We start from the raw sequence: 12,342 nt of genomic DNA, 5'->3' as shown, positions 1-12,342 counted from the left end.
AAAAGTATATTATTCGCTTCAAATGGTTGCTTTTTCTTTGACTTGTAAAAACCAGGAACACCCCAATATAGCTACGCTCAGCTCACAGATTCAATGCAATTTTGTATTGTAAAAGAGCAGAAATACCACAATATAGCTACGCTCAGCTTACAGCTATAAAATGAAAGAGCAGATAGTTTAAGTAAACACTTTTTGTGAGACTGACTCTTCGAATTATATCTTTGAACAGCTTGATATAGGGCTGTGCAAGATAGCAATTCAACTCCTATCCTTATTCAAATTCTATCCTTACCGTGTGATCCGAGAGCACTGAGTCTCTGCTGCTGCTTCTGAAGTGCCAACTCTGTCGGACTAGGAGTGTGCTTACCCACAATGTTCTTCAGCTGAGACATTTTTCCAACTCTGTGTGGCACTGGGAACTCTTCCTCCATATGCTTAGAACCAGGTGCTCCCTCGTTACTGTCTTCCAATTCCGTCTCAACATACAGACTTCTCAGATTCTTCTTCCTCCTGGATAGTATCGGAGCAGGCTTTTGGTTGCGCATCTGCGAGCTTGAATGCAAATTTAAATTTGCCCACATCTTCGGATTCACTTTTACCTTCTACATGCTCAAGCTTAGTAGAGACTTTTCTTGACTTCAGTCCTTCGGAGTTGCCCTTAGCCCCACTTGACAGTGACTGCTGACCCAATATAATATCTTGGGCTATTTTGAAGGCATCAAAGTTTTTGTCTGGAGGATTCAACCATGGTGCTTCTGTGTTTTCATGCTGCTTCGTCGTTGAATGTTTGCCACGCTGCTCCTGAAGCTCTTTCTGTTCACGTTCCTCGGTGGTCTCATCAAATGGCATTGATTTAAAGGCGTAACTCTTAACTTCTTCGTTGGAATTTTCGCCACTACCTGCCTCTTCGTACCGGCAATTGCTTCGCTTCCTCATCCTCGCGAAGTCGTCATCATTAGCAGTCAGATTCGTAACCGTGTCCCGATTGTAGAGTGACTTGGCTAAGCTATGATGAGGTCCTCCAATGATTTGTCCAGATGACGTGGTTGAGCCCTGCTGATCTTTGAGCAGATTATAATTGGATTGCTCTGCACTTGGGTCTATGATTTGTGATATCGCGTAGGATGTGCGAGGCATGATTCCTAATGAAGATTCGTTATTACCACTCAAATATTGTGCTTTATCAAAATTGCTTTTCGACGGGCCGGCAATGTCTTGGTTGGCACCCATCTCGCTACTGATGTCTCCCTCTTGAGCGTCCTCTTCGTTCGTTTCAAGAATTTCCGTTCTTTCGTTTGCTAGAATTCCATGAAGTGATTTCATGCGTAGATAACGAGGCTGCGGTTGCTGATAATCTTTGCTCTGACCCTTCACAGTGACAGGGTTGGTGGGAACAGGATTACTCAAAAGCGATCGTTGGTATTTGTATCGCGCTGCAGGCTGTCCATTCTTAAACAGAACAAAATTCAGTTCATTTCTACCTTCTCGAATCAGTTTATAAAACGAAATTCCAGACTCTGGCTGTAAATAGTGTACTAACTTAACAGGGCACAAACACATTAATCTGTTCATATGGTCAATTGGATACAAATATTTTAACCACGGGTTGGTAGAAAACAATTGGTGCTCACCAGAAACTCTTACTCACCAGAATGGGAGGCAAGGAAGTGTTAGAGATTGAAGTGGGCTTGCTTGGTGGACCGAGCATTAAACTATCCTCATGTGTCCTTGCATTGTTAATCTTGCCAAATGTTGTTTTGTTGCCTCTCTTGTTCTGGTGCATTTTCATTCTCAGATTAGCCAATTTAACTGCCATTCTAGTGGGCTCGTCTACGTCGACTTCTGCTTTCCTACCACCATGATGATTTTCGTCCTCGGATTTATCGCTTGCTTCTTCATCCTCTTCAACCTCATCCTCGTCATCTTCATCGCAATCCTCCCCCTGACCACTTTCGTTGTCCCTCTGGGCTGCAGTTGTACCCACTGAGGCGCTCACTTTATCACATCTTGAGCCACCACTGAAATGTTCGAAATTTTGATGGCCAGAACACACTAGAGGTTTAAAACAATATTTTTTGGCCCAAAGAGTTGAAAAATGCTCCACAGTTAATCCTATATTCTAAAATCTGCAATGGCTCAGAAACCCAGCATTCGTATTTATGACCAGGAGGCACTACGTAGGTAGATCAAAGTACCCCGATTATATTTCCTATCCGAGGTTCACTGGTTTATGGAAACTATTCAGTCTATTTTGGAGAAACTCACCAAAGATTTTCACTATTGCTAGTCAATTTGCCACCTATCAAATGATAGATGGGTGGCATGATAGAGCCATGTCAATAAAAAGTATCATTAAAAAGCTTTCAAAACTTAAAGAAAATAGCTGCCAAATTGCCGGAAAATAGCTTCAATAGTTTGTAGAATGTAGTCGTAAAATATCAATAAAACAAACAAGACCCAGACGATTAAGGAAAAAAGTTTTTTCAAACTAAAGCGTTATTTCTACTTCAATTAGAGAGAAGTACGAGCATTTCACCCCAGCTCAATTTACAGAAAACTTCAGTCAACACTTCAGGAAAACTTAAGTCATTTTAGAGAGACAGGTACCTCGTGCGACCATAAACTCAGTGACTAGCGGCATGAAAGACTGAATATGAAGGACACAGACAACTCAAAATAAAGACCGCATGGATGAATGAACAATAGCTGATTTGACGTGCGCGCAACGTCATTTGTTGGTAACAAAAATCTTGACAAAAAACAAAGCAGGACAAGTCATGAATAGCTGTCTAAAGAAATGAACTAAACACAAGAAAAATCATCTGACCTGGCTAGCAGAACAATTGCTAATTACGCCTCAAACATAGAAAAATTTTTTACAAGATAAGAGGAAAGCAGCATTAGAGAAAAATAGGACATGAATCGTATATACGTCGGTGTAAAGGTTATAAAACTTTTGATAAAAACGCAAGAAAGAGAACATAACAAAAGCACAACTCTGGAAATTATAAACATATAAAAATTCTCTGAAATTCATGATATTTATTCCAAAAGCAAATTTATGTCGCCCCAAAATCTAGGCAATAACCCAGCTGCAAAATTAATAAAACAATTTATTGGCCTTTTTTACTTAAGAATGACAAAAAAAAACTAAAAGAAACGTAGAAAACACTAAAAAACATAATTCACTCAAATTTGTTTTAATTTTCTTAAAAGACTGCCTTTCATACGAGCCACTTAATTCCAGACATGAGAAATCAACTAACCAGCAGGCTAGACAAAAACTTGCTGGACCTAGAGGAGAAATATAGTCAAATAAGTGAACGAATTGAAAAAATATTAACACTTACTCATACAGCCACTATATACATACAACTATATGGAAGCTTCAATAGAGTTTAATTGGAACTCAAGAAAAAAATCTCAAATAAGGAAAATTTCTAAACGCAAAATTCAAACCAAATTATTTTTGCGTTTAGAAAATCTGTATCAAAAACACCTCCCAGAACAGAATTAAAGTATCCCCCTAACATTAGCTTTGTATTGATCATGACAGACCTCAATCGGAGGCGTTATATCTTACTATTATTTTTCAAAGTAAACATTATTATCAAACATATTTTAATGTACTTCAAAAAGCAGACATGAAAAGAAATATAAAAATCATATAAGGAAAAAAAATGTCGAAAACCGGCAAAAATCTGCACGATATTGGGCTCAAATCTTCAGAAAACGATTTTTCAACTTGGATTTAGGCCTTCAAAGCAAATTCAGAACACTAAAGTCAGCTAAGTGCTTCTAATGCTATTTAACTCCAAACGGATTTTACATTCTACCCGGAAAACTCAAAGTCATAGCAAAAAGAGTAAACAAATCTTATAACAAAACAGGGCCGGACACGTCCTGCAACACCCCTCAATAATTGATTGCATGAACTAAATATTACTCGACCTAACCAACAGGCTAATTGCACATAACGAGGCAAGCAGACAAAAAAGAGAAAAAGAACAAAAATTGGGTAGAAAAAAAACAGGTTGACATAATAAGACAAGCAGAGTCAGGCCAAAAAAAGAATTATTGAGTTTAAACAAACAAAAATTTCACTATTTTGGGCTCAAAAACTCCCTATTTCACTATTTTGGGCTCAATTTCACTATTTTGGGCTCTAACCCAGAATAAGGGCCTTCCCAGCAACTCCAGCACTAAGGGCTACTATGAGGTTCGTCCAGCTGCAGCACTCTAAGGGCTACTGGAGCCAGCTATGGGCCACAAATGAAACTTAATGCCCATTGAGCGTTACCTGTTTATTTCAGATCAATGGAAAAATGTGCGAAAACGTCTTATGAAAAAAAACATAGATGTCCAGATATACATTCCAAAGAATTGAATTAACTAGAGACCTGACAAATAAGATTTTCACGGGAATTTTAAGCTAAAACTCAAAAATGAGCAAACCTCATATGTGCAAAATATATAAACCAAGAAACAATTAGATTTTTTTCACTTATATTGAAAATATTGAAGAGAAACACTTATATTGAAGAAAAAATATTGAACCTACATATCATTAGAATGAGTACAAAATAGAATCTAGTAATAGTTGACAGACAAAGCAAAAAGAGACAAAACTAGGAAAATATGGAAAGTTTTGAAACTCAATGGAGTCAAAGTAAAATAAACACCGATACGACAAAACTTAAGAAGTCGTGAAATATTATTAAGGTGTTTTAATGGCTAAAACAACAAAAGAAAAACAAGTAAAAGCAAGATACACAAATTCAATTCGGGTAAAATACTTCAAATGAATTGAAAACAAACGGTACCGCAGTCAATGAGAAACAAGACCACAAAAAACTAAAGAGAAAATATCACTTTTGAGATGTATCCAAATCAAGAAGTGGATTCTTAAGAACTAAAACAACTTAAAGTATGTAATCTTTGATCATTAGCAACCATGGAAACCCCGTCATAAGAGACTAAACAAAATTACAACAAAAATACAACCATTTTTTGCAAAACCTAAAGAACTGGCTGACACTTTTTGAATATTAGAAGTATAAAAGTCACCGAACGCATCAGCTAAACAATAACACAATTTTTAAAATAAAATACGTTATCATTTGCCACCTATCAAATGATAGATTTGCCTTTTAAAGCCATGTCAAAAAAAAGTGTCACTAAAAATTTTTCAAAACGTAAAAAAATAGCTGACAAATTGCCGGAAAATAGCTTCAATAGTTCGTAGAATGTAGTCCTAAACTATCAATAAAACAAACAAGACCCAGAAGATTAAGGAAAAAAGTTTTTTCAAACTAAAGCGTTATTTCTACTTCAATTAGAGAGAAGTACGAGCATTTCACCCCAGCTCAATTTACAGAAAACTTCAGTCAAAACTTCAGGAAAACTTAAGTCATTTTAGAGAGACAGGTACCTCGTGCGACCATAAACTCAGTGACTAGCGGCATGAAAGACTGAATATGAAGGACACAGACAACTCAAAATAAAGACCGCATGGATGAATGAACAATAGCTGATTTGACGTGCGCGCAACGTCATTTGTTGGTAACAAAAATCTTGACAAAAAACAAAGCAGGACAAGTCATGAATAGCTGTCTAAAGAAATGAACTAAACACAAGAAAAATCATCTGACCTGGCTAGCAGAACAATTGCTAATTACGCCTCAAACATAGAAAAATTTTTTACAAGATAAGAGGAAAGCAGCATTAGAGAAAAATAGGACATGAATCGTATATACGTCGGTGTAAAGGTTATAAAACTTTTGATAAAAACGCAAGAAAGAGAACATAACAAAAGCACAACTCTGGAAATTATAAACATATAAAAATTCTCTAAAATTCATGATATTTATTCCAAAAGCAAATTTATGTCGCCCCAAAATCTACGCAATAACCCAGCTGCAAAATTAATAAAACAATTTATTGGCCTTTTGTACTTAAGAATGACAAAAACACTAAAAGAAACGTAGAAAACACTAAAAAACAACATAATTCACACAAATTTGGTTTAATTTTTTATAAGACTGCCTTTCATACGAGCCACTTAATTCCAGACATTAGAAATCAACTAACCAGCAGGCTAGACAAAAACTTGCTGGACCTAGAGGAGAAATATAGGCAAATAAGTGAACGAAATGAAAACAATATTAACACTTACTCATACAGCCACTATATACACACAACTATATGGAAGCTTCAATAGAGTTTAATTGGAACTCAAGAAAAAAATCTCAAATAAGGAAAATTTCTAAACGAAAAATTCAAACCAATTTTTTGCGTTTAGAATATCTGTATCAAAAACACCTCCCAGAAAAGAATTAAAGTATCCCCCTAACATTAGCTTTGTATTGATCATGACAGACCTCAATCGGAGGCGTTATATCTTACTATTATTTTTCAAAGTAAACATTATTATCAAACATATTTTGATGTACTTCAAAAAGCAGACATGAAAAGAAATATAAAAATCATATAAGGAAAAAAAATTCCGAAAACCGGCAAAAATCTGCACGATATTGGGCTCAAATCTTCAGAAAACGATCTTTTCAACTTGGATTTAGGCCTTCAAAGCAAATTCAGAACACTAAAGTCAGCTAAGTGCTTCTAATGCTATTTAACTCCAAACGGATTTTACATTCTACCCGGAAAGCTCAAAGTCATAGCAAGAGTAAACAAATCTTATAACAAAACAGGGCCGGACACGTCCTGAAACACCCCTCAATAATAGATTGCATGAACTAAATATTACTCGACCTGACCAGCAGACTAATTGCACATAACAAGGCAAGCAGACAAAAAAGAGAAAAAGACAAAAAAATAGGGTAGAAAAAACAGGTTGACATAAAACGACAAGCAGAGTCAGGCCAAAACAAGAATAAAGGAGTTTAAACAAACAAAAATTTCACTATTTTGGGCTCAAAAACTCCCATACATGACATTCTATCACAGAATAATGGCCTTCTCAGCAACTGCAGCACTCAAGGGCTACTAAGATGGTCGTCCAGCTGCAGCACTATAAGCGCCTTCCCAGCAGCTGCAGCACTATAAGGGCTACCCGAGCTAGCTACGGCCTCACAATGAAACTTAATGCCCATTGAGCTTTACCTGTTTATCTCAGATCAATAGAAAAATGTGTGAAAACATCTTAACGAAAAAAACATAGATGTCCTGAATGCCATTCCAAAGAATTGAATTAACTAGAGACCTGACAAATAAGATTTTCACGGGAATTTTAAGCTAAAACTCAAAAATGAGCAAACCTCATATGTGCAAAATATATAAACCAAGAAACAATTAGATTTTTTTCACTTATATTGAAAATATTGAAGAGAAACACTTATATTGAAGAAAAAATATTGAACCTACATATCATTAGAATGAGTACAAAATAGAATCTAGTAATAGTTGACAGACAAAGCAAAAAGAGGCAAAACTAGGAAAATATGGAAAGTTTTGAAACTCAATGGAGTCAAAGTAAAATAAACACCGATACGACAAAACTTAAGAAGTCGTAAAATATCCTTTAGTGGTTTTAATGGCTGCAAAGAACAAAAGAAAAACAAGTAAAGGCAAGATACACAAACTCAATTCGAGTAATAGACTTCAAATAAATTGCAAACGGTACTGCAGTCAATGGAAGAGAGCACCGAGATCACAAAAATGAAAGACAAATAAATCTTATTCTTGAAAAGTATCCAAATCAAGAAGTGGATTCTTTTGAACTAAAACTACTAAAAACATGTAATCGTTGCTCATTAGCAACCATGGAAACCCCGTCATAAGAGACTAAACAATATTACAACAAAAATAACCAATTTTTGCAAAAACTAAAGAACTGGCTGATACTTTTTGAATATTAGCAGTATAAAAAAAGTCACCGAAAGCATCAGCTAAACAATAACACAATTTTTAAAATAAAATACAATATCAGTAGCCAGCAAAGAGATCTGCCATTATTGAGAATAAGTGATAAGAGCAATAAGTACAAATACATGTAAAACTCAAATATTCAACAATTTTTTTAGAAATGAAGACCGTTAAATCCATAGAAAGCAAAAGCGATGACCAAAAACGGTTAACTCCATTAATTTTAAGCATCCTTAACACCTGTCATCAATGAAACTAAGAGAAGACAACCAGTGACAAAAAAAAACAAGTCTCGTCAAAATTTCTTGAAAACAAAGTGTCAAAGTCCAAGAATTATTATTATAATTATTAATCGATCAATTTAATCTCTATTAAGAACCTGAGATCTAACCCTGAGGCAATTAAATAAAAGAAGAAACTTTTCAACGAATACACAAAAATAAACAACTTCACAAAACTTTTGAGAACAATTAGTTTCAATGTCTTAAAAACCGCTAGTGATGGACACACAACACTAATTAGGTTTATTTATGTCTGATTACCAACCAAAAAAATCAGTCATCATGATAATAGCTGATAGGACGTAATAATTAAAAAGAGCCAAAATCAAATATTCACTAATATTTCATTACAAATAGTGTAAAAGTAACAAAAAACTGTAGCTGCACAATGATGAATCCAAGCAAATGCAAATATATGCCATTAGAACACATGTATCATTTTGATAGCGTTTATGATTCAAAACACTGAAAACAATGTCAGTTTGACGCACGGGAAAAATTCCCTCCGAAAAACTGAAAACTTGCTCAAACACCAATTTGTCACCACTTTAAAAGTAGTTTGACAAATAACTACTTCAGCGTGACTAAAATCACCACCACTCTGATTTGACTTCTCATTGACGAGAAAAGGATGAAAAAAGTGAACAGATCTGAAAAAGAGAGCACACCAATACAATCCAATTACTTTGGACTGTAAAAAAACAGCAGACAAACTCAATTCTCGGATTGCTAAAATAGGGACGTTATAATAGCAGGCTGACTGGAGGGCGGCTATTGAAAAAAACGAAATAAATTCAATTATTTCAAAAAAACAAACGCTAAAAATAGAGCCCAAAAAAGTTACGCAAAGCATAAAAACAGAAGAAAACTTGAAGGATAGCCACAATTTGTTAACATTTATTGAAAGTTCTTCACGAGGAACACTACCAAAAAATCAGCAATCAAATGAAAGATCAAAATAACGAAGTGACATAAACCGTTGAATGTCGGAAGAATTGTTCTCGAACGACCGGCGGTTGGGAAAACATCTGACCACGCCAGGATTCGAACCATTGCCCTCCCGATCATTTAACAGTAGTAGCGAAAGACCTCAATTTACCAAAATAAGGGGTTTCAAAATATCGTTCTATGAATTTCTATGAATATGGTATTGTTACAAATTAACTTGTATTTGAATATTAGGATCGGCAGAAAGTACAGCGGTATTTAATAGATCAAGTGAATGTGTAATTTTAATCAAACTTAGGGTCACGAAGGTTAAAGAAGAACTCTCTCAGGAGGCCTTTGTGGTTCGCTGGTGGTTTAAAAATATTGAAAGGTCCCGTCTCGTTAAAATTGAGTTGATTAGCGTGTTCACTTCGTAAAATCCTGGAATTGATCTTCAGCGTGAAAAATATCAAACCTAGTACAAGTTTTCCTCAATTTAAATGAAAAATCGAAGATCTCGCTCCAAAAGCAGACAGCAGATTGGTATGTTGTCTGAATATTGCAGGGCTGAAAGGTAATTGCGTTTTCCATAACACCAGCACAATCCTCTCCAGTAAAAATTTTTCAATAATCTCAATAAACCAATATCGGGAAACCATGTCACACAGGCGTAAACGATAATTGATAAAATGCATGATGAGGACAAATTTTGCTTGACTTTGTTTGGTAGGCTATATGGAACATTGCGTCTCAGACAATTGAAGCTTCTTTGAGCTTTCGTTAGCTTATTTCTTATGTGCATACTCCATTTTAAATTGCTGTAAATTTCAACACCTAAATCGGTTGTATTGTGAACTTTCTGTAAAGAGTTCTGGTCTATCTTGAAATCGCATTTGTGTGCTATTGAGTTGCAGAGAATATAAACACATTTCTCTGCGTAAAATTTTAAAGAGTTGTCTGTTAGAGGTGGCACATGACCATTTTTGTGACATCTGCAAAACGAAAACAGCTTGAACTTTTCGGTAACATATGATCGATGTAAATTAAAAAGAGCAGAGGTTCAACCACTCGGCTATCAGGCCCTTATTGTGACTATGCTGCAATCGATTTTATATTGGCAACAAGTCTCATTCCGGAGTGAGAGCAATAGAGATCACTCAAAATGAAGAACGAAAGCGTTAAAAAGTCTTTTGCGAAGACAAAGAATGTTCTAGAAGAAAAGCGCAAAAACGGTCAAGCAAAACATTTGCATAAAAAAAGACTAACACGTTTACAATAATTGCTATGAACTTCGTTCAAGAGCAATTAAAAATTCACAGAGAAAAACAAATCGAAGAATACAAGAACTATGAAAAAACATCTAATTTAGCAAAAAAGACAAAAAAATAGCTCATATTGCATCATATAAAAGTCTAATATTTGTTTCCGATGCTTCTCACGTACAAGTGTCAGTCTCCGCACAAGTGAATCTAGTCGATCACTTGTGCCGAAAAAAGTTGAAAGTATTAAAGTATTAGAGGACATTTTTCCACGCCTAGTTTTCTCGCCTGTCTTTCCGAAACCAGAATGAGTAAAATGACAGTTCTCCCCACTCTTTAATTCTGTTTAACAATAAACGAATTACATCCTGCATCAGAACAACTCGCCGACTAAAAAATAGATATCCTAAATCCGATTCGTGAAAACCCTCAAGAAAACCAGTACTCATCTAGGAGGATACACAAAGAATGTTACTCCATAATATTGTTTTGATTTTATCAGACAATGAAATTTGAGAGATTGCAGGACAATCGCACTGTAGAAGCTTGAAAATGACAATGCTATAAGTTTACGTTATTTAGCACAATAATTCACGATTCTCTACTAGCCTTGAGACAGACGACGCAGAAGCAGATCCATCATTTCTATCAACCACTCGATACAGGTTGACTTGTTGCCCGTTACGTAACACCAATATTGTGAAATGGTTATTTGAAGACGAGCTCAGCCGCCTCGACAGTTGTTCTCTGTAAACGTCAAATCATTTTTAAAGCTTAATGGGCAAGTCTCAAAATGGTATAAAATTTATTTAGCTTACTTTGCTTCTAGTAGGTCCATGTCACGCAACACAGGATCCTCTACAGGAACTGAAACAAAAAGAAATTAAGTCGGTTCAATTAATAAATGATTAGTTTGACTAACCTCTGCGAGTGTTAATGGGCCCTCCCCGCATGCCCAGCACTAGACGAAGAGTAGCACCATTTCTGATATTATAGTCTCGGAGGGTGTAGTCATCTCGCATTTCCATGTTATCGTACAACAGATGTTGCTGACTAATTGGGATGCCTTAATAAAGCAGAAAGAATTCGTTACCTGATGGTATTATTGAAAATTCCACATAAAATTATGAAAAATAGGAGCTGCTTACTGCAGAATTTCTCTATCTAATATACAAATGCAAGAGTAGCTTTCTTTAAAAATCACGACTGAATGTAACTACAGTTATATTGAGTTGCTGCTCAAGACCCTGGATTTTTATCCTTAATTGATAAAATCGCACCTTCTAGACGCTGAATTTTATCCTTAATTGATATAACTGCTTCAAATGACGAGACGCGCACTTCAAACGCAGTTCCCGTCAGCGTCTCAACGTATACCATCATAGGACTCATTCTGGCTCCTTTATGAGGCTCATGTGCAATCTGAGAGCCGTCTTCGTCATAATCTTCTTCATCGTCTACAATGGCTCCGTTTTCATCATATTCATAGCCATCCTCTTCGTCTTCATTACTTGCTTCTCTTGAGTTTCCTCTTTCGTCGGACGAGGAACCAGCCGCGTCACCGAAAGTGTATAGAGGCATTCAATGTATTTCAAAATCCAATCTGAAAAATAATGATGGATGGGACGCGTAATAGATCTCCGTCAAGCGTTAACTTATTCAACAAAAATCAGAGTTCAGGACATTACAAAGTCCTCTTTGGTCTGAATAGAACCAAAAAAGTTAGCAGACATAATGAAAGTGAGCAAAGATAAGAACAAATTTCATGACAGCTGTAAATGAGAACCAGCTGCAAAGTAGTAGTAGTAGCAATAGTAGATAGGCTTTAGGACGAGACCAGGGATGAAATTCACCCTTGTTTTCAGCTGGCACAATTTTCTTGGCAGGGTTACAGGAGCTACAGAGACAGAGAATTCACCAGGTGAAGGGTTCCATCTCATTGTAGCTGCTATCGGAGATTTGGTAATACATCTTTGTCAGTCTTTATTTCG

The 12,342-nt window shown here is 35.9% G+C and overlaps 1 protein-coding gene across 1 annotated transcript; it reads right to left on the bottom strand.

Annotated features, from left to right (window-relative positions):
* Nucleotides 1–268: 268 nt before the first annotated feature.
* On the bottom strand, nucleotides 269–11,989 carry LOC142349827 (uncharacterized). The gene is made up of 6 exons (XM_075401624.1): nucleotides 11,632–11,989; nucleotides 11,274–11,417; nucleotides 11,170–11,218; nucleotides 10,961–11,098; nucleotides 1,649–2,018; nucleotides 269–1,449 (listed from the first exon to the last, which is right to left on the bottom strand). Exons 1-6 carry the CDS (start codon nucleotides 11,930–11,932, stop codon nucleotides 478–480), a joined length of 1,974 nt encoding a protein of 657 aa, XP_075257739.1. The 5' UTR covers nucleotides 11,933–11,989; the 3' UTR covers nucleotides 269–477.
* Nucleotides 11,990–12,342: the final 353 nt, after the last annotated feature.

The sequence above is a fragment of the Convolutriloba macropyga genome, chromosome 11 (genome assembly GCF_964194025.1).
Source record: "Convolutriloba macropyga chromosome 11, txConMacr16.3, whole genome shotgun sequence".
In the NCBI taxonomy this organism is placed as follows: Eukaryota; Metazoa; Xenacoelomorpha; order Acoela; family Convolutidae; genus Convolutriloba; species Convolutriloba macropyga.
The sequence above is the reverse complement of the archived record's forward strand: the minus strand, read 5'-3'. Positions and strand labels throughout refer to the sequence as shown.